General features: G+C 38.3%; 2 protein-coding genes across 5 annotated transcripts in view; one reads left to right on the top strand and one right to left on the bottom strand.

Moving 5' to 3' along the window:
• GPR137C (G protein-coupled receptor 137C) overlaps nt 1–22,806 on the bottom strand; it is a 72,391-nt gene extending 49,585 nt beyond the window's left edge. Inside the window, exon 1 of the mRNA XM_025870513.2 lies at nt 22,261–22,806. Within this exon, the coding sequence (XP_025726298.1) occupies nt 22,261–22,680 (420 nt within the window). The 5' untranslated portion in view covers nt 22,681–22,806. The remainder of the gene's footprint in view (nt 1–22,260) is intronic.
• A 526-nt stretch (nt 22,807–23,332) lies between these two features.
• TXNDC16 (thioredoxin domain containing 16) overlaps nt 23,333–23,741 on the top strand; it is a 117,553-nt gene continuing 117,144 nt past the window's right edge. For 2 of the 4 annotated variants that reach the window (XR_012378987.1, XM_073895223.1), the window contains exon 1: nt 23,333–23,519. The gene's annotated coding sequence lies outside the window, so the exon portion shown is untranslated. The remainder of the gene's footprint in view (nt 23,520–23,741) is intronic. The other 2 variants (XM_073895225.1, XM_073895224.1) reach the window with 2 other exon arrangements.

Genomic DNA, 23,741 nt, shown 5'->3' with positions numbered 1-23,741 from the left:
TATCCAATGGGAAAAAGACAGTCTCTTCAACAAATGGTGTTGGGAAAACTGGACAGCAACATGCAAAAGAAACTGGACCACTTTCATGCACCAGAGACAAAAATAAATTCCAAACCTAAATGTGAGAACTGAAACCATAAAAATCAAAGAAGGCAGTTATTTCTTTGACATTAACCATAGCAACTTTTTTCTAAATATGTCTCCTGAGGCAAAGGAAACAAAAGCAAAAATAAACTATTGGGACTACATCAAAATAAAAAGCTTCTGCACAGAGAAGGAACAATCAACAAAACCAAAATGCAACCTGTGGAGTGGAAGAAGATATTTGCAAATGACATATTTGATAAAGGATTATTATCCAAAATATAGAAAGAGCTTATACAACTCAACACACAAAAAATAAATAATCCATTTAAAAAATAAGCAGAGACATGAACAGACATTTCTCCAAAGAAGACATACAGATGGCCAACGTACACATGCAAAGATGTTCATCATTGCTTCCATCAGAGAAATGCAATTCAAAATCACAATGATATATCACCTCACACCTGTCAAAATGGCTAAAATCAACAACAAAAGAAATGACAAGTGCTGGCAAGGATGTGGAGAAAAAGGAACCATCATGCACTGTTGGTGGGAATGCAAACTGGTGCAGCCACTATGGAAAACAGTATAGAGGTGTCTCAAAAAGTTAAAAATAGAACTATGCTATGATCTAGTAATTGCATGACTTGGTACCTCTTCAAAAAATATGAAAACATTAATTTGTAAAGATTTATGCACACTCATGTTCATTGCGGCATTATTTACAACAGCCAAACTGTAAAAGCAGCCAAAGTGTTTATCAACTGATGAATGAATAAAGAAGATATATATAATTTTTTAAAGATTTTATTTATTTTAAAGATTTTCTTATTTATTTGTCAGACAGAGAGGGAGCTAGAGTGAGAGAGTGGCAGGCAGAGGGAGAAGCAGGCTCCCTGCTAGAAAGGAGCCTGATGCGGGACTTGATCCCAGGACCCTGGGATCATGACCTGAGCCAAAGGCAGACACTTAACTGACTGAGCCACCCAGGCGTCCCTACATATATGTATATACATATATACACAATGGAATATTATCCAGCCATTAAAAAGGATGAAATCTTGCCATTTGCAAAGACATGGATGGAGCTAGAGAATGTAATGCGTAGCAAAATAAGTCAACCAGAGAAAGACAAATATCATATGATTTCACTTGTATGTGGAATTAAAAAAAAGAGAGAGCAAATGGATAAAAAAGACAGGGCAAGAGATAAATCAAGAAACAGACTCTTAACTATAGAGAACAAACTGATGGTTACCAGAGGGGAAATGGGTGGGGGGATGAATTAAATAGGGGATGGGGATTATGAAGTGCATTTGTCATAATGAACACTGGGTGATGTATGGAATCCCTGAACTGCTATATTGTACACCTGAAACTAATATAACACTGTGTTAACTAACTGGAATTAAAATAAAAACTTTAAAACAAGTTTCTTCTCTCTGCTTCATTTGTTTTCTTTCAAGTTGCTCAAAAATGATGTTATACAATCAAACTGGGGTGTTTTGATTTATAATCAAATGAAATTCCTGGTTAATATTGAACATACATATCTCATTTTTTCTCACCTCAAACTTCACTAAAACAATAGTAAAGGAATTTTCTTAAAAGTCATAAACCTCCAAGTTTGAGTAGAATGGGAAAGGATACAATAACAAAAAACTGGAAGCTAGAAAGCAGACAGATGTGTGTACAGAAAAGTTAACATAGCATGCTTGAGACTGTTAATTTAGAAAAGCCTGCTTGGAAGGTTGCTCCTTGGCTGGTATTTGGGAACTTGGATTTCAGGATTCCTACCATTCCCTAAATGATAAGTGTGCTTCATTGTGCCTAAACTGTTTGTGTGAACAATATGGTTTATACTCAACATCTGCTTTCCTTCTGGGAGTCTGGAATTTTAGTACGTCTTAGGGAGAAAGTGCTTACCTGTTTCAACCCCAATAAAAATACTTTGGCACTGAGTTTCTAATGAGCTTCCCTGGTAAGTAACATTTCACATGTGTTGTCATATATCATTACAGAAAGAATTAAGTATATCCTGTGATTCCTCTGGGAGAGGACTCTTGGAAGCTTGTCCATGATTTCCTCTGGACCTTACTCCATGTGTCTTTCCCCTTTGTTGATTTTACTCTATCCTTTCACTGTAATAAACTATAACCATGAGTATAATAACTACGAGTCCTTCTAGCAAATTATCGATGCTGAGAATAGTCTTGGAAATTCCCAACACAATATATGATTATCCAAGAAAGATGAATCCCAGGACAGTAGTGAGAAGGGTTGAGAACCAACCTAATATAAATTTCAGAATCTTCAAAAGATATAGGAACCAAGAAAATAAAATACCACTGAAACTGAGACATGTGGGTGGCTAAAACAGGTAGAGAAGAGCTATTTAATGGCAGTTAAATCCCTAAATCTCTTTACTAGTCCATGCCCCTTATTCATCCTGACAAATATCTGGGTTTTTATTTTCTGGAGAGAGTCCTCTGGCCTGAAATATGAAAGTTAGATGCCAGGCACAGTTGATAGTTTGGCATCATACTAAAAACAGAGAGTTTAATGATGAATACCAAGTACAGGGATTCTCCCATCTCTTACCCTCTTCCCAATTAGGTTCTCAAAATGTTGTAAACTAGACCTCTTTTCTCTAAAGGATTAGAATATTTTTCACCATGAAGAATCTAGTAATCCCCAGAGGAAAAACCTAAATTTACCAGCATCAGTGGTTCCCTAACAAGCTAACCAGCCAGATCACCCTACAGTTTGTACATGTCTCACCGATGTTTAGAGCTTCCATTCTTAACTATGAACAGAGATCCAAGGATAACCAGATAGCTCGAAAATTTTTAATGAAAGATAGAGATCAAAACAAACAGGAAAAAGAAAACTACACAGAAAGAAAAATACCTAAACAAACAAAAAATCCTATGGTTAATAAAGATAAGATACTACAATCATGAAACAAAACAAGATTCTATTAATAAAAAATTCAGAGAATAAAAAAGAGCTCATAGAAATTAAACATGTTGGTAGAAGTGAAAAAGAGAAGGGCTGGAAGCTGAAGAAATCACCTAAAAAGTGGAGCAAAAAGACAAATACAAAATAAGAGAGAAGAAGTAAGAAAAGGATCTGTCTTAGAGGTCCAACATCCAAATGTTAGGAGTTCCAGAAAGAGAGAACAGAAACAAAGGAGGAGACAAAAATCATTGAAAAATTTAAAAATGTTTCCCTAAAGGATACATGTGACTAAATTGAAAGGGCCTGTTCAGTGCCCATCAAAATGGATAGAAAACAGACCATATGAAGAGACAACATTTCAGAGCACTAGGTCAAAGAAAAATCTAAGTCTTCAGTAAAGAAAAAACAAGTCACCCATAAAGGGTCAAGATTCAGAGTGGCTTTCAGACTTCACTAACAACATTGGAAGTGGAGCAACACCTTAAAAATCTTTAGGGAGAATTATTTCCAACCTAGAATTCTATCGCTGCCTAAACTATCAATCAAATATGACAGTAAAATAAAAATATTTCAGACATGAGAAGCCTCAAAAAATTGCTTACCAAGCACCCTTTCTCAAGAAGGTACTGGAGGATTACTTCATGGAAACAAGATAGGCAGTGAAGGATTAACTCAGGAGGCCTGAGTTGCCTAAACTTTCCATATTTCAAAGAAAGATCTGGCCCCTCCCTGGCTCTTGGAAGATAATTCCTAAATTCTACCTAATACTAGTGTCTTTGTTTACCTAGAGCCTCAGGCTACACCAGATAGTCTATGCTAATGATGTGATTTATGGTGGAAGCCCTGGGCCAGGTGGTATCAATTTGAACTTTGAGGAGGCTGGAGATAAAGAAACAAAGGCCAGCCCCAAAGACACCCCATGCCTACATCACTGACCCCCAATAAAAACCCTGGACACCGTGTCTTAGGTAAGCTCTCCTGGTTGGCAATACTTCATTGGTGTTGTGATATATTGTTGTTAGAAGAATAAGTGCCTTGTGTAAGACTCTGCCTGGAGAGGGCAACCACAGCTTGTCTCTGGTTTCTCCTGGACTAAAAGAAACCTTGGAGATTTAATCCAATAACTTAATTTTACAAATAACAAAGCTGAGCTTTAGAGATTAAATGGATTGTCCAGGAACACATAGGAAATTGAAAGGATTAAAATCCAGGTGTCCTGACTCCTAATTAAGGCTCATAGGAATCCTGGTTTTCTTTGATAGATTTGCACATTTAGATCTTTGATGGTATATAGTTCAAGTTAATTCCCTAATTTTTAAGGTGACAAATCCTGCTTTATTGAAGTGTTGTCATCTATATGTCACAGCAACTACTTGTTAGTTGTTCAAGATTTGAAAAATTAACAGGTCCAAGAAAAATATATTCAGAAACCAAATTGTTTAGTAAAATATAATAACCTGAAGCAGTTTAACACCTTCATTTTGTATTGTTTTGCATGTTATCAGGTACCTTTACCATACCCTTTACTTAACCAGAAGTATATATTTTTAAAAGCATAAATAAAATTTTCCAGGAATGAAATACTCATTTTATGAGTGAGAAGAAAAATTTGTGAGCATTCATTATTGAAAATCACCCTGAAATATAATAGATTACTATGGACTGTTCATTAGTATGACAGCTTTTTGAAGATAATTTAACATATTCTATGATAAGGAATATACAGAATCTGTTTCTGAACCAAGAGTCTCACTCATTATAGATTTAGACTCCTTAGGAAACTGATTTAAATTGAATTTGTGCTGAAACTGTTTTATCCTTTAAAAAGGTTTTTCTAACACTAAATTCCCCATTGTATATTACTGATTTTTTTTATAAAGGCTTTCATGCTTTTTGAACTAGGAAGATAGCAGAATTGCTTTTTGTAGAGATAGAAAAAGAGAGTCAGATTCATTAGAGAATATCAGTTTGACTGATAAGGGTGGAGAAAAAAATGGGCAGAATATAGCAGAAGTAATAGAATATCCCAGGGAAGGAAGAAGCAGAAGGAACACTGCTTACTTTCTTTTCATCTTGATTTCTTAAAAGCAGTAACAGTTTGAACAAAATCAGTTTGAACATAACATAATTACATTAGCTTAAAACTTTGAATTCCATGGTATGATGGAAAAGTTCCCTAGAGTACATTATATCACCTCAAATTAGCCCAAGTGTTTCCATCAGCAACTGAATAAAGTCCTATTCAGTAACTGAGGAAAAGAGCAAAAAAATTTAAGAAAATGTTACTTAACTTTTTTTTTTTTTTTTTTTTTAGAGAGGGGAAAGAGGGAAGGGGTAGAGGGAGAGACAGAATCTTAAGCAGACTCCATGCCCAGCATGGAGCTGAACTGGGCTTGATTTCACAACCCTGAGATTATGACTTGAGCAGAAATCAAGACTTGGACACTTAACTGATTGAGCTACCCAGGTGCCCCTACTTAAACATTTTTATACTGAGATTGAAGCTGAAAAATAATTCTAGAGTGTGATCAATATGCTAATGAAAAATAGCAGCTATAACTAAATTTTTGTAAAAAGTTATAACATACAGATTTGAAGTATCTAGCCACAACTTATTTTAGAAAGCAGACGATCCTAAATATTAAGTATTTATGTCCTAAACAAACTAAACTTTCATTAGTTTTAACATGATATGTGTAACTTTTAAAAGCTGGCATTCATGGGGCACCTGGGTGGCACAGTTGGTTAAGCATCTGACTCTTGATTTCAGCTCAGGACGCAATCTCAGGGTTTTGAGATCAAGCCCTGCAGCAAGCTCTATATTCAGCATGGAGTCTGCTTGAGATTCTCTTTCCTTCTTGCTCTGCCCCTCCTGCTCATGCTCTCTCTAAAATAAATAAATAAATCTTTTAAAAAATAAAATTGGCATTCATATCTCAGAGATAGAATTCAGTGTATTCACAACTCATAGAACTCACAATTTACAGTGTATTAAATCTTAAAACTAGGTCAAAAAGAAGAGTTTTTCTTTTTTAAAACCCTCAAATTTTAGGGGTACCTGTGTGGCTCAGTTGGTTAAGTGTCTGCCTTTGGCTCAGGTCATGATCTCAGGGTCCTGGGATGGAGCCCCGAGTTAGGCTCCTTGCTCGGTGGGGTGTCTGCTTCTCTCTCTTCTGTCCCTCCCCCTGCTCGTGCATTCACATTCTCTCTCTCTCTCTCAAATAAATAGATAAAATCTTAAAAAAAAAATAAAACCCTCAAATTCTAGATTGTTTTATTAATGTCAGACTATTAGAATTAAAGATGTCTTGGATATCAAGGAGACTAATCACTTTAGAAATTAAATAAATGGCCCAGAAAAGTAGTGATTTGGCAAACATCAGTTAGTCAAGTAAAACAGAATTTGGACTAGAACTCAGATTACCAGACATCTAGTTCAGGGCTACTAAAGTTATACTACTTTAAACAGATCTCTTAACAAAGTTAAAGTTAAAAGATAACAAGGGCACAATTTATAAAAGTTTGTCTTTATTTAAAACAAATTAGGTGAAAAGTTCTACTTTGCTGAGTTAGACATTCTGATTTTATTTGTGGAGATAGAAGTTTCTTTTAAACTCTGTGAATTGTTCAACTATCCAAATCAATGCATTGATCACATACATAACAGTACCAGATGCCTAAGCATTTGAGTTTGGGACCTCTGTTTTAAGGGAAATGTTCTTTTTGAGGGTAGGAGGGAGATAAGTGGAAAAAGAGAAAAAAAGAAAAGATGGGTAGAGAAAGTTTTCCTGTGAAATTATATATTCAGGGACTCCTTTACCACAGAATATTTAAGATATGGTGAACAAGGGCTTCATTTATTCAATAAATATTTATTAAACACCTAATACATGCCAGGTGTTAATTTAGGTGCTAGGGATACAGCAAGAACAGACTTGGTCCCTATTCCTATAATGCTTACAGTCCAGTAAACTCCCACAAATAAATCACACAAATATAAAATTGAAAATGTGCAAATGATATGAAGGAAAGGAGCATAATGCTCTGAGAGTCTATAATTTTGGAATCTAATCTGGTTGGATAGTTGGGGTGAAGTCTTTCCTGAAGAAGTGTCACTCGAGCTGAGAGTTAACTAAGCAAAGTAAATAGCATTCTAAGAGGGAAAATAATATGGAAAGGTTCTGTGGTAGAAGGGAAATGGCAAGTACAAAGGACTGAAAGAATGCTAAGTGTGGCTGGAGTGGTGAGGGGTAAGGAGGGACACAGTATAAGATGAGGCTGGAACCACACAGTTAAAAAAAATCAACTAACTATATATGTATGGTTCTCTAATTCTGGTTCATTCTGCTCCATTGATCTATATGTTTATTTTTTCCCAGTATTATAATGTCTTGATTACTATAGCTTTATAGTAAGTCTTTTTTTTTTTTTAAGATTTTATTTATTTGAGAGAGAGAGAAAGAGAGCACATGAGAAGGGGGAGGGTCAGAGGGAGAAGCTGACTTCCTGCTGAGCGGGACTCGATCCTGGAACTCCAGGATCACAACCCAAGCCGAAGGCAGTTGCCCAACCAACTGAGCCACCCAGGTGCCCTTATAGTAAGTCTTAAAATCAGGTGGTATGATTTCAAAATTGTTTCAACTATTATGTGTCCTTTGTATTTCCACATACATTTTAAAAAGATTTTATTTATTTATTTGAGAGAGAGTGCATGCATGCATGCACAAGTGGGAGGAGGAGCAGAGGGAGAGGGAGAAGCAGACTCCCCACTGAGCAAGAAGCCTAATGCAGGACACTGGGCTCAATCCCAGGACCCTGAGATCATGACCTGAGCCAAAGGCAGACCCTTGAGGGACTAAGCCACCCAGGTGCCCCCACATACATTTTTAAATCATCTTGGCAACTGCTACTAAAAAATTCTGCTGATATTTTAATGGGGATTGCATTGTATATATAGGTCAATTTGGGGGACAAGTGACATCTTAAAAATAATGAGCTTTCCAGGGTATATCTTGCCATTAGGCCTTCTTTAATTTCTCTCAGTAGTTTTGTAGTTTCCATTATAGAGGACTTGAACATCTATTATTACATTTATTCCTAAGTATTTTAATTTGGGAGGCACTATTGTAAATGGAATTATTTTTATTTCATTTTCCAACTGTTTTCTGCTAGTATATAAAATACAGTGATACACTGTAAGCTTCTTAAATTCACTTATTAGTTACAACAATTTTTTGTTGATTTATTAGGATTTTTACCTAATCACGTTACCTACAAATGAAGATAATTTTGCTTCTTTCTTTCTAATTTAAAAAAATTATTTTAATCCCAGTAGTTAATATACAGTGATATATTAGCTTCAGGTGTATAATATAGTGATTCAACAGTTCTAATCATTACTCAGTGCTCATCATGGTAAGAGTACTCTTAATCTCCTTCACCTAGTACACCCATCCCCCCCAACCCACTTACCCTCTGGTAACCATCAGTTTGGTCTGTATAGTTAACAGTCTGTTCTTTGATTTGTCCCTTTTTTCCTTTGTTTTGTTTCTTAAATTCCACATATGAGTGAAGTCATATTTGTCTTTCTCTGACATATTTTACTTAGCATTATACCCTCTAAATCCACCCATGTTGTTGCAAATGGCAAGATATCATTCTTTTTTATGGCTGAGTAATATTCCATTGTGCGCATGTGCATGTGTTTGCGTGTATACATATATGTATACACACACAATGGAATATGTGTGTATGGAATATATGTAATATATATGGAATGCGTGATGGACACTTGGGCTGTTTCCATGTCTTGGCTATTGTAAATAATGCTGTAATAAACACAGAGGTGCATCTATCATTTCAAATTAGTGTTTTTGTATTCTTTCATATTCTTTGAGTAAATACCCAGTATTCTTTCATATTCTTTGGGTAAATACCTGGGAGTGGATTATATGATATTCTGTTTTTAGTTTGAGGAAACTACATACTGTTTTCCACAGTGGCCACACCAGTTTGCACTCCCACCAACAGTGCATGAGGGTTTCTTTTTCTCTGAATCCTTGTCAATACTTGTTGTTTCTTGTATTTTTGATTTTAGCCATTTTTATGGGTGTGAGGTGATATCTCATTGTGGTTTTGATTTGCATTTCCCTGATGATTAGTGATGTTGAGCATCTTTTCATGTGTATGTTGGCCATCTATATGTTTTATTTGGAGAAATGTCTGTTCATGTCTTTTGCCCACTTTTTAATTGGATATTTTTGTGTGTATTTTCTGTCTTTATAATTTTTTTAAAAGATTTTATTTGTCAAAGAGAGAGAGCATGAGCAGGGGGAGGGGCAGAGGGAGAGGCAGACTCCCCACTGAGCAGGGAGCCCATCCCCAGGGCTTGATCCCAGGACCCTGGGATCATGACCTGAGCTGAAGGCAGATGCTTGACTGAGCCACCCAGGTGCCCCGTCTTTGTAATTTTTAAGTTTTTTTTTTCTTATTTTATTGCAATGGCTAGAATCTCTAGCACAATGGCTAGGACAAGAAGTGAAACTACCTTCTTCTTGTCCTAGGGAGTAATCTTTCTTCTTCTTTTTTTTTTTTTAAGTAATCTTCACACCCAATGTGGGGTTCAAACTCATGACCCCGAGATCAAGAGTTGTATGCTCCACCAACTAAGCCAGCCAGGTGTGGAAGTAATCTTTCAATCTTTCATTTTAAGTATAATGTTGGCTGTAGGTTTTTTGTAGATGTTCTTTATTAGATTGAGGAATTTCTCCTCTTTTGCCTAGTTTGCTACAGGTCGAGTTTTAAAAAATCATGGTTGTTGAATTTTGTCAAATTCTTTTTCTGCATCTATTGAAATGATATGATTTTCTCCTTTACACTGTCAATAAGATTTATTGCATTGACTTTTGAAATTTAAACCAATGTTGCATTCTTAGGATAAAACTTATTTTGTCAGGATATGTTATCTTTTATGTATATTTTTGGATTTGATTTGCTAAGGATTTTTGCATCTAGGTTCATGAGAGATATTTGCAGCTATTTTTTACAACTACTTTTTCTGAATTTGGTATCATTTAGTCCTCATAACAACTCTATGGGATTGGCATTATAACCCATTTATGGAGATGGGACATAGGCCTAGCTAGCTGGTAAGTTTTGAGATGCACTCTCAATCACTGTCTCTAACTTGTTAATGTTGCTTTCATGCTCTAGCCTGTGGTCAAATTCTTTTTTCTTTTTTCTTTCTCTCTCTTTCTCTCTTTCTTTTTCTTTCTTTCTTTCTTTCTCTCTCTCTCTCTCTCTCTCTCTCTCTCTCTCTCTTTCTTTCTTTCAATCTTATCTATTTATTTGAGAGAGAGAGAATGAGCGGTGGGGAGGGGCAAAGGGAGAGAGTTGTGAATTTTTCATTTTCACTTCTGCTACTGAAAAATATAAGGAACATAAAAATTTAAGCATATAAAATATACGGGAATACAAAAAGCGATCATTCATTGAATACAACTTCCAACAACAGGGTACACTTTCTTTTTATTAACATATGGAATATTTTTAGAAATTGACCACATGTGGGGCACCTGGGTGGCTCAGTCGGTTGGGCATCTGCACAAGCAGGGGAAACAGCATGCAGAGGGAGAGGGAGAAGCAGGCTTCCCACCGAGCAGGGAGCCCAATGCAGGGCTTGATCCCAGGACCCTGGGATCACAATCTGAGCCAAAGGCAAATGCCTATGTGGAAATTAAACAACACACTCTTGAACAACCATTGGGTTAAAAAAGAAACCCAAAGGGAAATTAGGCAATATCTCAAGACATATGAAAATGATGTTATCATAGCATTTTATATATGGCCTTTATTATGTTGAGGTAATTTCCTTTTATTCCTTCTTTGTTGAGAGTTTTTATCACAAAAGAATGTTAAATTTTGTCAAATGCTTTTCTGTATATCTATTGAAATGATCACATGACTTTTATCCTTTATTCTGTTAATGTGGTATAGCACATTAATTGATTTTCCTATGTTGAACCATTCTTGCATGCCAGAGACAAATCCCACTTGGTGTATGATCCTTTTAATGTGCTGTTGGATTCAATTTGCTCATATTTTCTTGAGGATTTTTGCATCTATATTTATCAGGATATTGGCCTGTAGGTTTCTTTCTTTTTTTTTTTTTAAGATTTTATTTATTTATTTGACAGAGAGAGACACAGCAAGAGAGGGAACTACAAGCATGGGGAGTGGGAGAGGGAGAAGCAGGCTTCCCATGGAGCAGTGAGCCCGATGCGCAGCTTGATCCCAGGACCTTGGGGTCATGACCTGAGCCAAAGGCAGACGCTTAATGACTGAGCCACCCAGGCGCCCCTGTAGGTTCCTTTTCATGTGTTGTCTTTGTCTGGCTCTGGTCTCAGGGTGATGCTGGCCCCATAAAATGAGTTAGGAAGTGTTCTTTTCAATTTTTTTTTTCAAAGTGTTTGAGAAAAACTGGCATTAATTCTTCTTTAAATGTTTGGTGGAATTCTCCAGTGAAGTCATCTTAGTCTAAGCTTTGCTCTGTTGGGAGGTTTTTGATTATTGATTCATAGGTGTTTTCAGATTTTCTATTTCTTTATGATTCAGTGTTGGTAGGTTTTATGTTTCCAGAAATTTATCCATTTTGTTGGTTTGTTGGTGTATAATTGTTCATAGTGGTCTTTTATGACCCTTTTTAGTTCTGTGGCATCAGTTGTAATGTCTCTTTTTTTGTTTCCAATTTTTTCTTTTTTTCTTAGTCTAGCTGAGAGTTTGTTGAAAAAAATTATCTTTTTAAAAAACCAACTCTTTCATTGACTTTTTCCATTTTTTTAAATTCTCTATTTCATTTGTTTCTACTCTGATCTTTGTTATTTCCTTCCTTCTACTAATTTTGGGCTTAGTTTGTTGTTTTTTTTTCCTAGCTCCTTGAGGTGTAAGGTTAGGCTGTTTATCTGAGATCTTTTTTCTTTGTTAATGTAGGCATTTATAGCTACAGACTTCCCTTTCAGTACTACTTTTGTTCACATAATTTTTGGTATGTTGTATTTTCCTTTGTCACAGGATATTTTCTACTTTCTTTTTTTTTTAAGATTTTATTTATTTCATAGAGATAGAGAGAGGGAGAGCACAAGCAGGTGGAGTGGCAGGCAGAGGGAGAGGGAGAAGCAGGCTCCCCGCTGAGGAAGGAGCCTGACGTGGGGCTCGATCCCAGGACCCTGGGATCATGACCTGAGCCTAAGGCAGCCACTTAACTGACTGAGCCACCCAGGCACCCCTCTAATTTCCTTTTTTAATTTCTTCTTTCACCCAATGGCTGTTCAAGGGTGTGTTATTTAATTTCCACATAGCTGTGAATTTTCCAGTTTTACTTCTGCTATTAGTTTTATTTCATTGTGTTCAGATAAGATGCTTGGTATGACTTCAATCTTGTTAAATTTGCTAAGACTTATTTTGTGATTTAAATTCTCATCCACCCTGTGGAAAAATCCATATGTGGTTGAGAAAAGTGTGTATTCTGCTGTTATTGGGTGAAATGTTCTGTATATGTCTGTTAGGTCCATTTGGTGTACAGTTTACTCAAGTGCTTTGTGTCCTTTTTGATCTGGATGTTCTCTCTCTTTTTAAGATTTTATTTATTTGAGAGAGAGAGAGCGAGAGAGCATTCATAAGCGGGGGTGGGGAGGCAGAGGGGGAGGGAGAAGCAGGCTCCCCACTGATCAGGGAGCCCAACACGGGGCTCAATCCCAGAACCCTGGGATCATGAACTGAGCTGAAAGCAGACGCTTAACCAACTGAGCCATCCAGGCGCCCCACTTTCTGGATGTTCTAGCCATTATTAAAAATGTGGTATTGAAGTCTCTATTATGGTATTACTGTGTATTTCTTCTTTCAGTTCTGTCAATATTTGCTTTATATGTTAGGTACTCATGTTGGGTGCCTATATAATTGTTCTATCTTCCTGGTGGATTGACCCTTTTATCATTATAAAATGTCTTTCTTTGCCCCTTATGACAGATTTTGACTTAAGGTCTATTTTGTCTAAGTATAGCCACCACTGCTCTCTTCTGGTTACTATTTGCATGGAATATCTTCTTCTATCCCTTCACTTTCAGTTTACGTGTATCCTTAAATCTAAAGCAAGTTTTTTGTAGACAGTATATAGTTGGGTCTTTTTTTTTTTTCAATCCATTCAGCAACTCTAAGCAATTTGATTGGGGAGTTTAATCCATGTAAATTTATTTAAAGATTTATTTTATTTTAGAGAGAGTGTGTGTGTGAGTAGGGGGAGGAGCAAAGGGAAAGGGAGAGAATCTCAAGCCGACTTCCTGATGAGCATGGAGCCCAATGCAGGGCTCGGTCTCATGACCCTGAGATCATGACCTGAGCTGAAATCAAGAGTCAGATGCTTAACCGACTGTGCCACCCAGGCACCCATAATCCATTTACATTAAAGAATTATTAATAAGGATTTACTTTTTGCATTTGTTGATATTTTTCTGTTAGTTTTGTCATTCTTTTCATCACTTGCTGTCCTTCTTTATGATTTGATTTTTTTGTATTGATATGCTGATTCCTTTTCCTTTTTCTGTTGTGTAACTTCTGTAGGTTTTTATTTATTTATTTTTAAAGATTTTATTTATTTATTTGACAGAGAGAGACACAGTGAGAGAGGGAACACAAGCAGGGGGAGTGAGAGAGAGAGAAGCAGGCTTCCCGTGGAGCAGGGAGCCCGATGTGGGGCTCAATCCCAGAACCCTGGGATCATGACCTGAGCCGAAGGCAGACGTTTAACTGACTGAGCCACCCAGGTGCCCTGACTTCATAGGTTTTTATATGTGCCTGTGTGTGTATAGTTACCTTATAGTACACAAAAAATATAGTTATAAGTTTATTTTAAGCTGATAATAATTTGAGTTCAACTGTATACAAAAACTCTACACTTTAACTTCTCCCCCTTAACATTTTTTGTTGTCACAATTTGTATCTATTTATTTTGTATATCTTTTAACATTTTACTGTTATTTTAATACTCTTTTCTTAACATATCCTGGAATTAAAATGATTTAATAATTACCATTACAATACAGTATTCTTTGTCTATATATTTATCTTTACCAATGAGTTTCATACTTATGTTATTGTGTTACTTTTTAGCATCCTTTTGTTCTAACTTGGAGAATTCTCTTTGGCATCTTTTGTAAGGCAGGTGTAGTGGTGATGAACTCCTTCAGCTTTTATCTATAAAGTCATTATTTTTCCCATTTTTGAAGGATAGTTTTGCAAAACAATATTATTCTTTGTTGGTAGTAATTTTCTTTTGGCACTTTGAATAGATGATCCCACTTTCTTCTGGCCTGCAAGATTTCTGCTGAAACATCTGCTTATAGTCCTATAGAGATTCCCTTGCATGTGACAAGTCTCTATTTTTCTGCTTTCTAAAATCATTTTGACTTTTGACAATTTGATTATAATTTGTCTTGGTGTGGATTTCTTTAGATTCCTTTTCTTGGATCTGGATGTTCATTTTTACCCCAGATTTGGAAGTCTTCAGCCATTATTTCTTTAGATAAGCTTTCTGGTCCTTTCTTCTCCAACTGGGACTCAATGCATATACTGGTCTGTTTAATGGTGTACCGTAAGTCTCTTTAGCTTTGTTCATTCTTCTTCATTCTATTTTCTTTTTGCTCTTCTGACTAAATTATTTCCAATGACTTGTCTTTGAGATCATTGATCCTTTCTTCCATTTGATCTAGTCTGATGATGAACCCCTCAAATGAATTTTTCACATCAGATTTTGTTAGTTTCAGCTCCATGATTTCCATTTTGTACTTTTAAAATATTTTCTTTTGAAATTCTCATGCTTTGTCAAAATTGTTCATGCTTTGTTCTTTTGACCTCGGTTAGCATCTTTATGACAGTTATTTTGAATTCTCTGTCAAGCAAATCATATAATGGTTTCATTAGGATTTCTGAATGTATCTTGCGGATTTATTTGGAACATCTTTGCCTGATTATTCATTTTTCTTGACTTTTTGTATTGGTGTCTGTGCAACAAACAAAACAGTCACCTCTCCCAGTCTTCACAGACTGCCCTTATACAGAAGACGGCCCTCACTAATCAGCTTGTCCAGAGATTCTGGGGGCCTCTACCAACTCTTTTTCTCCCCAGGGAAATGTAGGAAGCTGTAGTTCTGATTCGCTTGGTCTGTGCTGAAATATGGGAGGGGAGCTATTGCTTACTAGTTCAAATTGCTGTCTCTGTTCTTCCCCTAGGTTGTTAGACTGTATTGGACCCATTAGAATTCTAACACTGGAAAGACAGTCTTTCCTGGGGAACCCCCCAGGAAAAGTTAGGCTGCTGGATGAGTGAACAAACACCTCTCCTCTACTGAAAGAAGCTGAAAGCTAGGTGGTCTCTTCCCAGTTATAAGGTACTGCACTGGGGTCAGGGACTGGTTTCCTTACTCATTTTGGTGATTGTGGTTTTGTTTTCACCTGGGGTGCAGAAGCCGTTCAATTAGTTTCTGGATTTCTTACAAAGGGAATTTGTCTGTGAATTGTTGCTGAATTGGCTGTTTGCAGGGGGAAGGAGGGTCCATGGATTCCTACTGCACCATCTTGCTGATGTCCCTCTTAACTTCACCCTTATTGTTGAGAGTTTCATTGTGGGTAGAATTTTATGTTGCTGGTTTCTTTTTCTCAGCATTCTGATGATGTTTCACTGTCTTCTGAATTCTTTAGTGGTTAATGAAATGTCAACACCCTAATTTTCTTCGTTAGTAATATCTCCGTGTAGTTTTTAAAAATTTTAATAGGTATTATGTTTATTTACTTTAATTACAGTACGGTTAACAGTATTAGGTTCAAGTGTACAATATAGTGGTTCAGGAATTCTATACATTACTCAGTACTCATCATGATAAATGTATTCTTAATCCCCTTCACCTAGTTCACCCATTCCCCCATGCACTTCCCCCCAGCTACCATTAGTTTGTTCTCTATAGTTAAGTCAGTTTCTTGATTTGTCTTCCTCTCTTTTTCCTTTGTTCATTTGTTTTGTTTCTTAAATTCCTTATATGAGTGAAATCATATGGTATTTGTCTTTTTCTAACTTATTTCACTTAGCATTATACCCTCAAGATCCATGCATGTTGTTGCAAATGACAAGATTTCATTTTTTTTATGAATAATATTCTATTGTATACATACACCACATTTTCTTTCTCCATTCACCTACTGATGGACACCTGGGCTATTTCCACGTCTTGGCTATTGTAAATAATGCTACAATAAACACAGGAGAGCATATATCTTTTTGAATTAGTATTTTTGTATTCTTTTGGTAAATACCCAGTGGTGGAGTTACTGGTTATGACAGTTCTATTTTTAATTTTTTGAGGAACCTCTATACTGTTTCCTACAGTGTCTGCACCAGTTTACGTTCCCACCAACAGTGAATGAGGGTTCCTTTTTCTCCACATCTTCACCAACACTTGTGTTTTTTATTTTAGCCATTCTACTTGTTTTAAAAATATTTTGTCTTTGTTATTTTGAAGTTTTACTCTGTGTTCATTTTCATTTAGCCTGTCCTGGATTTTGGGGGCTTACTCTGAAACTTGATGTCTTTCATAAATTTGGGCAAACTCTAAGTCATTATTCCTTTGAACAATTTCTCTGAAATTCCAGTTAGATATATATTGGACCTGCTTACTCTATTTTCATTCTCCCTTAATCCTTTGTTCATATTTTCGATTTCTTATTTTCTGGCTATATTCTGGGTGATTTATATTCAGATCTTCACTAATTTAAGATTTTATTTATTTGAGAGAGAGAGAGAGAGAGAGATGGCACACAAGTGGGGGGAGGAGCAGAGGGGGAGGGAGAGGGGAAGGGAGAGAATCCCAAACAGACTCTGCACTGAGCATGGAGCCTAATGCGGAGCCTGATCCCACGGCACTGAGATCATGACCTGAGCCAAAACAAAGAGTTGGATGCTCAACCCAGGTACCTCCACTAATTTCTTTTTGTTCAATCTGTTGTTTAACCATTCATTTCAGCTTTTAATTTTATTTTTAATTTAAAAATGATTTATTTCCAAATGTGCCTAATTAACTTTTTAAAATCATATCAATACTGTTCACTTTCTTAATTCACATAAATGAATATTTTATATTATGTATTTGATAATTCTAATATCTTTAATCTTTGTATGTAGATTCTGTAGTGAATTTTTCATTTTGAGCTCATGTCCTGTGAAATCTTACCTGTCAGGATTCTTTGTTCAAATTATACTCCTCAACAAATGATTTGCATTGGTTCCTTCCAAGTTCTTTAGGTTACTACCAAGCCTGGATACCATTAAACTACATTTTCAGGTTGGGTTTATTTATTTTTTTCCTCCAAGGTCACAGAAGTGGTGTGAATTCAGGCTTCAAACTTGTGTGAGAATAAACTTGTTATGCATTCTCAGGGAAGACTTTTCTTCCCCAATATGTGCCTCCTTCACCCAAAACCAAGGCAGAGATAGGCACAAAGACCATCATCAACCTTTGAGAACCTGCTTTTTCCTAGTCCATCCACAGAAGATATACACTTTGAGAATTCTGTGACTAAGTTGGAGGGAATGAAGTCTCTGATCAGACTTCACAAGGTATTGCCTCCAATGTCACCTTCCCAGATCCCCAACACATAAAATTTAAAATCCAGCCTTTAAGCCAGCAGGAAGCAGCTAATAACCACTCCTAACCCCAAGACAAATATCTGTGTGGTACTTTATCATTCTGCATTCACTTCTTTCTTGTGTGTGTGGTTTCTTGCCTCTGAGGAATTTCCTCACTTACTAGCTCAATCATTCATTGAAAAAGATTAAATACTCTTTACAGCATTTTAAGGTAGCTTTCTGAATCTTTGTTCAGCCAGATGGCCCGGGTTTCTTCCATAAACTAGGGGCTGAGAGTCAAATGCTGAGAATGAAGGGAGAAGAAAGTCTGCTGGCAAGAGGAAAGGTTTGAAATGGGGGAAAGTGGGAAAGCAAATGAAATAGTAAAGCACTAAATAATAACGCATTGATGGTGTCCAAGGAAGTTCATAAGGATGGATCACTTGATAAGACTTTATAGCCTTTGGCTATATGGTAGCCCTATGTGATACATATTAGCCCAATAACTGTGGACAAATCACACCCTGTTTGTATCTACCTATATCATGGGGTTTGTGAAGACAGTGTTATAAAATCCAACACTGAACTAAATCACTATTTCCAGCAAATAATAACTGATTCCTGATGTGAAACTTACTTGTTTTACAGACTTTTCTATTTAATAGAATTTGTTGAAGCCAAATTAGCAAAGACCTAATTACTATGGGTCATTTGCCATGATGTAAAAATAGTATTGCTAAGCAAAACTCGAATATATTCAAGTGGTTTCATTAGTAATACTTTACCTGCAGTAATCAAAATTAACTTTTATCTAATTAAATCATGATAATCTAAGAGAATCGTAGCATTCATACCAATAGGCAATCTTTTAGGCAGAAAATATAAAGATCCCAGAAAGTACACAAATAATTTACCTCAAATGTTCATCAAAATCAAGTTAACCCCCAAATTTTAGATGGCTAAATATTTTCTAGTTTTGGCCTTTTCAAGAATGTCATTCAATAATATATTCACCATTGTTCTAGTTGCTATGAGATAAAAATATAATAAATTAACTTAATCAAGGAGTTTTCATGTTAGGTGAAGAAAATGCTTTTGTGAGAAATCACAGAACATTATAATGACACTCAAGTACATGTAAGTTAAACTACACATTATTTGACATATTATGTCAAATATTCCAATATTTGGAAGAATATATTCATTGTCAGGGACAATGACAGCATCCATGAATGTGAGAGTTAAGATTCTGAATTTAATTTTCCTAGCTGGCATTGTGGCATTTTGTCAGTGATTAAGTCACCATATTTATCCTGATTAAACAACTGGCATTCATGTTACACAACTGTAAGAAAAAATGTCAATATGGGCCTTGAAGATGAACTCATTGATTTTGGCATATAGAATAATACTCCAAAGACAGTGTACTATCAACTCTCATCTTAAGTCCTTTTACTTGTTCCAGTGGTAGGTAGCAACAGTTTTATCAGATAATCTGTTTTAAAGATTGAAGCCTTCTCTGGTAAAAGTACAGGAGTGTAAACCTTTCTCTGGTAAAGTACCTGTTCTATTGATCATGTCAAAAAAAGCTCAGTAGGTGTTTTTAGATTAGTGTACAGTGGGTCCCCCCCTAAGTATCTGCTTCCAGGAGATTAAGTTGAAAAGTCTATTTCAGAAGGGCTACTTCTCCTTATCTCAATTCCACTCAAGTGTAGTCAACAAGAGTGATTTAGGCAGTCTTAACTTTTTGAAAACTTAATGAGTTTTAGAAGAACAACCAAAATGCATTAGAGTAGTAACGGTTGTTTTTCTAACTTTGTTTTTATTCTGCTCCATGGTTTTTTGTAACTAAGTCCTTAAAGTTAGAATATTTTTAATCATAAGAAATGTATGCAACAAATGCTTTAAAGAGGCCAAAAGCAAAATGAAATTGGTATTTAATGACAGATAGTAGAGACAGAGTGATTTGGTAATCAAGAAGTGCAACTATTCAAAACAGATATAGGGCCTTTTAGTAAAAAAAAAAAAAAAAAAAAAATCAAATGTCAGTTTTGTTGTTACCAGATAGATTTTCCTTACCATACTTTTATAATACCAAGAACTCACTGAAAAAGTTTCATTAATTCAGAACGATCAACGGAAAGTATACTTCCAGTTACTTGGAATTGATATAAAAATTTGAATTCAAATACTCTTTTAAATACAGACTCCTCCTGATTTTTTCTAATAATAGGGAAATGATTTCTGGTCAAGATATCTCTTTAAACAGTTGAAAATTTGTTAAGTATAGTTATTGTTTTAAAATTGTTAATTTGATTATAAAAAAACAAGCATAGATAATCTACACTTTTTAGGAGCCACTACAAAAGGAAAAAGCTTTAGTCTATGTTCTTTTCAAATGTTTTCTAGGTTTATTGAGTTTTATTGCTTTTTGAAAAATTACATCACACAAAAGATTCATTTAACAGGAAGACTTTTAGACATTTAAATTCTTCCCCTGGAATATCAGCAATTAAAAGTATGAAAACCCAATCTAGATATCATGCAGTTTATGCTGTAGAAGCATACTTTTAGAATTTTGAGCTTAACTATAGATGCTTTTTCTCTTGTGATAGTGTTTAGCCACTTTGTGATTACCTCAAGGTGAGAGGTATGACTGGAAGAGGGCACAAGGGAATAACTTGGGGCACCAGAAATGCTGTCTATCTTAATCCGGGTGGTAACATGAGTGTACGCATACATAAAATTTCATAGCTGTATCCTTAAGATTTATGCCCTTTATGGCATTACCTTATTTCTCCAAAAAAAGTAAAAAAGAGTGTTTAGCTACTTTATGAAATGCCCACTATTTTACAGGGAATCATTAATATGATTTTATAAGTCAAAATGTATAGGGGAAAAACAAATTATCCTGATGCTCATGGCTTAAGGATTGCTAGTCACTTTCAGGTAAATTATGTCTGAAGCTAGATTTAAGCTTCAGCAATGAGAGGTCACTGGTATTCTATCAGAAATGGTGTCGGGAAGAATACAATGTATCAATTTAACTATAAAGGACCAAAGTGTTATAACAGCTTTAACAACCAGAAGAGCATCATCAAATAAGTGACATGACCATGGCATGATTATTTGGTTTATGATTGCCCCTTTTTTTTTATTTTTGCTTTTCACTGCTTGGGTTTTTGTCTTGTATTGCTTGGACTTCCAAAGGATGGGGAAAGAAAAGAATTCAAGTTAAATTAGTTTTGTTACTTATTTTCAACTGTTGTTTTTAATGTGGTAAAAAGCTGAAGTTATGACTGTAATTTTAAAATTATGCATTCTACTTTCCATCTATTATGGGAGAAGAGTAGATTTACGGAGAAAATATAAACAATCTGCCTCAAATGTTTTTTTTACCTTTGCTCAGAATTATGTTAATTCTCATCACCTCCAAAAGCCTTTGAGAGGATTAGCTGCATAGACCAATATTGTTCTATATTAGTCAGTATTAAGCATATGATGTCACCTTGTTTCCTCCCCTCCTCAAGCTTTTTTTTGGGGGGGGGGATGGGGAAGGGAGAGTTTTTGGGCAATTCTCAAAATTCTGTGGCTTAAATACCACTAGCTGACACACTTGATTGACAACCTTACACTCTCAAACCTGTTTGAAATGGGTCAAATACCTAGGCGCTGCAGAACAATGCAATCCAACCAGCAATTCCCCATAAAAGAGAAAGGGGGTGTGATTAGGTTCCAGCTATTAAGCAAGTTATTGCAAAAACAGTTTAGTGGTTTGTTTCTGCAATAGTCACAGGTTAAGCTAGTATTTTCTATCTTAATTAGCTCCAAAAAAAAAAAAAAAAAACCCAAAACAAAACAAACCACTAGGCTGTAAGAGGTAGGATAAATAGCTAAAGCTTGGAGCAAGTGGGGCAAACATTAAGAGCTTTATGGAGGTCTTTATACTGACCCTCGGCTTTGGTTATTGATCATTAACCCTGCTGGGGAACTATCGAACGGAATTTGTGTGAGGCTTATTGAGCCACAGGAAAGAAGATGCAGGAGGGAATATAAGCTTCTAATAAAAGAAACGCAGCAACAATAGCAGAGGAACAGCTCTGCCTGGTGACGTAATGGCTGGCAGCAGTCCAGCTTCAGCAGAGCTGCTGCTACCTCAGCATCCAACCTCTCTCAACACAGTCCAGCTTCGGCAGAGCTACCGGGGCTCCTACTTCTTGCGATGCCACTTTGTTGGTGCCACCAACACCTTACCTTGGAGGGCCAAAACACCGAACAAAGGGTGGTCCTGTTGTAAGTTGTCAGAACCCACACTCTCACTCACTCAACCCCGCCAGTCTCTCAGGAACCGAGTCTATCCGCCGCTTAAGTTTAGGGCGAGCACACTGGCGCACACTCCAGGCGTGCCTCAGTTTCCCCAAGCTGCTCTCGGGTCCGCCTCGAACTGGCCGGTCCCCCCTCCCCCCCGCCCAGTCCTCAGCCCGAGTTGATCGCGGCAGCCCCGCTCACCCGCCCAGCCCCGCATGCCGGTCCTCCCGCCTTACCTCCGCCAGGTAGAGGTTGAGGAGACAGAGCGTGGAGAACTGGAGACAGGAGGGGAAGCAGTAGAGCAGCCAGTGGGGGAAGAAGTGCAGGTGAGCGGGCGGCCGGAGCAGGGGCAGGGAGCCGCTGAGCGAAAAGGCGGCGGAGAAGAGGGTGGTCCTGAGCGCTGCCCACAGGAGACAGAGGAAGAGGCAGAGGCTCTGGTAACTCAGCCGCCGCTCCCGGTACAAGAGCAGCCGCCACAGCTGCAGGTAGGCAAAGGCGAAGAGCGCGGCGTAGAGCAGGGCGTGCAGGATGCTCAGCGCCAACTGCACCGAGCCCGGCACCGCGGCGCCTGAGGCGGCAGCGACGGCGCCTCCGCCTCCGCCTCCGGGCGTCGAGGGCTCGCGGCCGGCCGCCGGACCCGGCACGGACACCCTCATGAGGGGGCTGGGGGGCCGGTAAGAGAGCGCGGGAACGAAGGGGCCGGACTCGGAGCCGCCGTCGAGGGGGAGAAAGATTTCCCCCTTACCCCCCACCCACCCCAACCTCCAACCCCAGGAAGCGCCGTGACAGGACCCGGAGCCCCGCGCAGAGCAGCCGCGGCTCCCCGGACCCCGCCTCCTCTCCCCGCCTCCCCCCCCTCCCCCCCGGGGGTCTCGGCTCCTCCTGCTGCGGCTCGGCTCGGTAGCTGCAAAAAACAACTCTCGGCTGGAGACAATCAGCTGAGAAACCCGAGCATTTGAGGCGCTCGCTCCGCACCGTGGACTCGCGCCGATTGGCCTAGGCGGGCACGCCCCCTGCGCGCCGCGCTCGGAAGGCCACGGGCCACAGAACCCGTCGTTCGAAGGCTCCAAGATCTGATTGGCCATCCCCTTTCCTCACTTTCTCCCTCCCCTTCACTCCCCACCCACACTGCCGATTGGCCCAGCAACTGCACTGCCCGCTCGCGCCGGCGGGAGGACTCGGTGGTCGCCTGTCACCTGGGGCGGCTCTCGCCCCGCCTCCTGCGCTTTCCATTGGTTGGAGAGGCCGCACGTAGGGAGCACGAGGAGAGGGAGGAGCCTTGGGGTTGTTTTTTGCTCTGCAGGACGACCCCAGCGTGCGGTGGTGGCCGCAGGCGCTGAGGGCGGGGTAGCTGCGCCCTAGTAGATAGCGCCGCGGTTCGCCGCTGCCAGCCTGCCCTGCCTTCTGCCTCTCCTTCACGTGGGGGGAATTGTCGGCCGCGGGAACCGCCTGGGTTCCTCCGGGTAGGTCTTGCCCGCAGGTCTCGGGCAGGTAGGTGACAGCGCGGGTCCTTCGGTGGAGGGGCTGTGGTTTCTGCCTGCCGGGATGGGGATTCAGCCTGGCGGCCGTCCCCTAATAAGGGCTGCGCAACTGAGTTCTGGAGTTTGGCTTTAAAGGGCCCTCACCTGCATCCTTTTGAGGGGCGTTTTGCTTTCGTGAGCCCTTTGTGCGGGAGAGGGGATGGAATGAGGGGGTGAACAGAAGCTTTAAGCAAAAC

The sequence above is a fragment of the Callorhinus ursinus genome, unplaced genomic scaffold (genome assembly GCF_003265705.2).
Source record: "Callorhinus ursinus isolate GAN/ISIS: 27379988/994484 unplaced genomic scaffold, GSC_fseal_2.0 scaffold8, whole genome shotgun sequence".
Lineage (NCBI taxonomy): Eukaryota > Metazoa > Chordata > Mammalia > Carnivora > Otariidae > Callorhinus > Callorhinus ursinus.
This window is presented reverse-complemented; position numbering and strand designations above follow the sequence as displayed.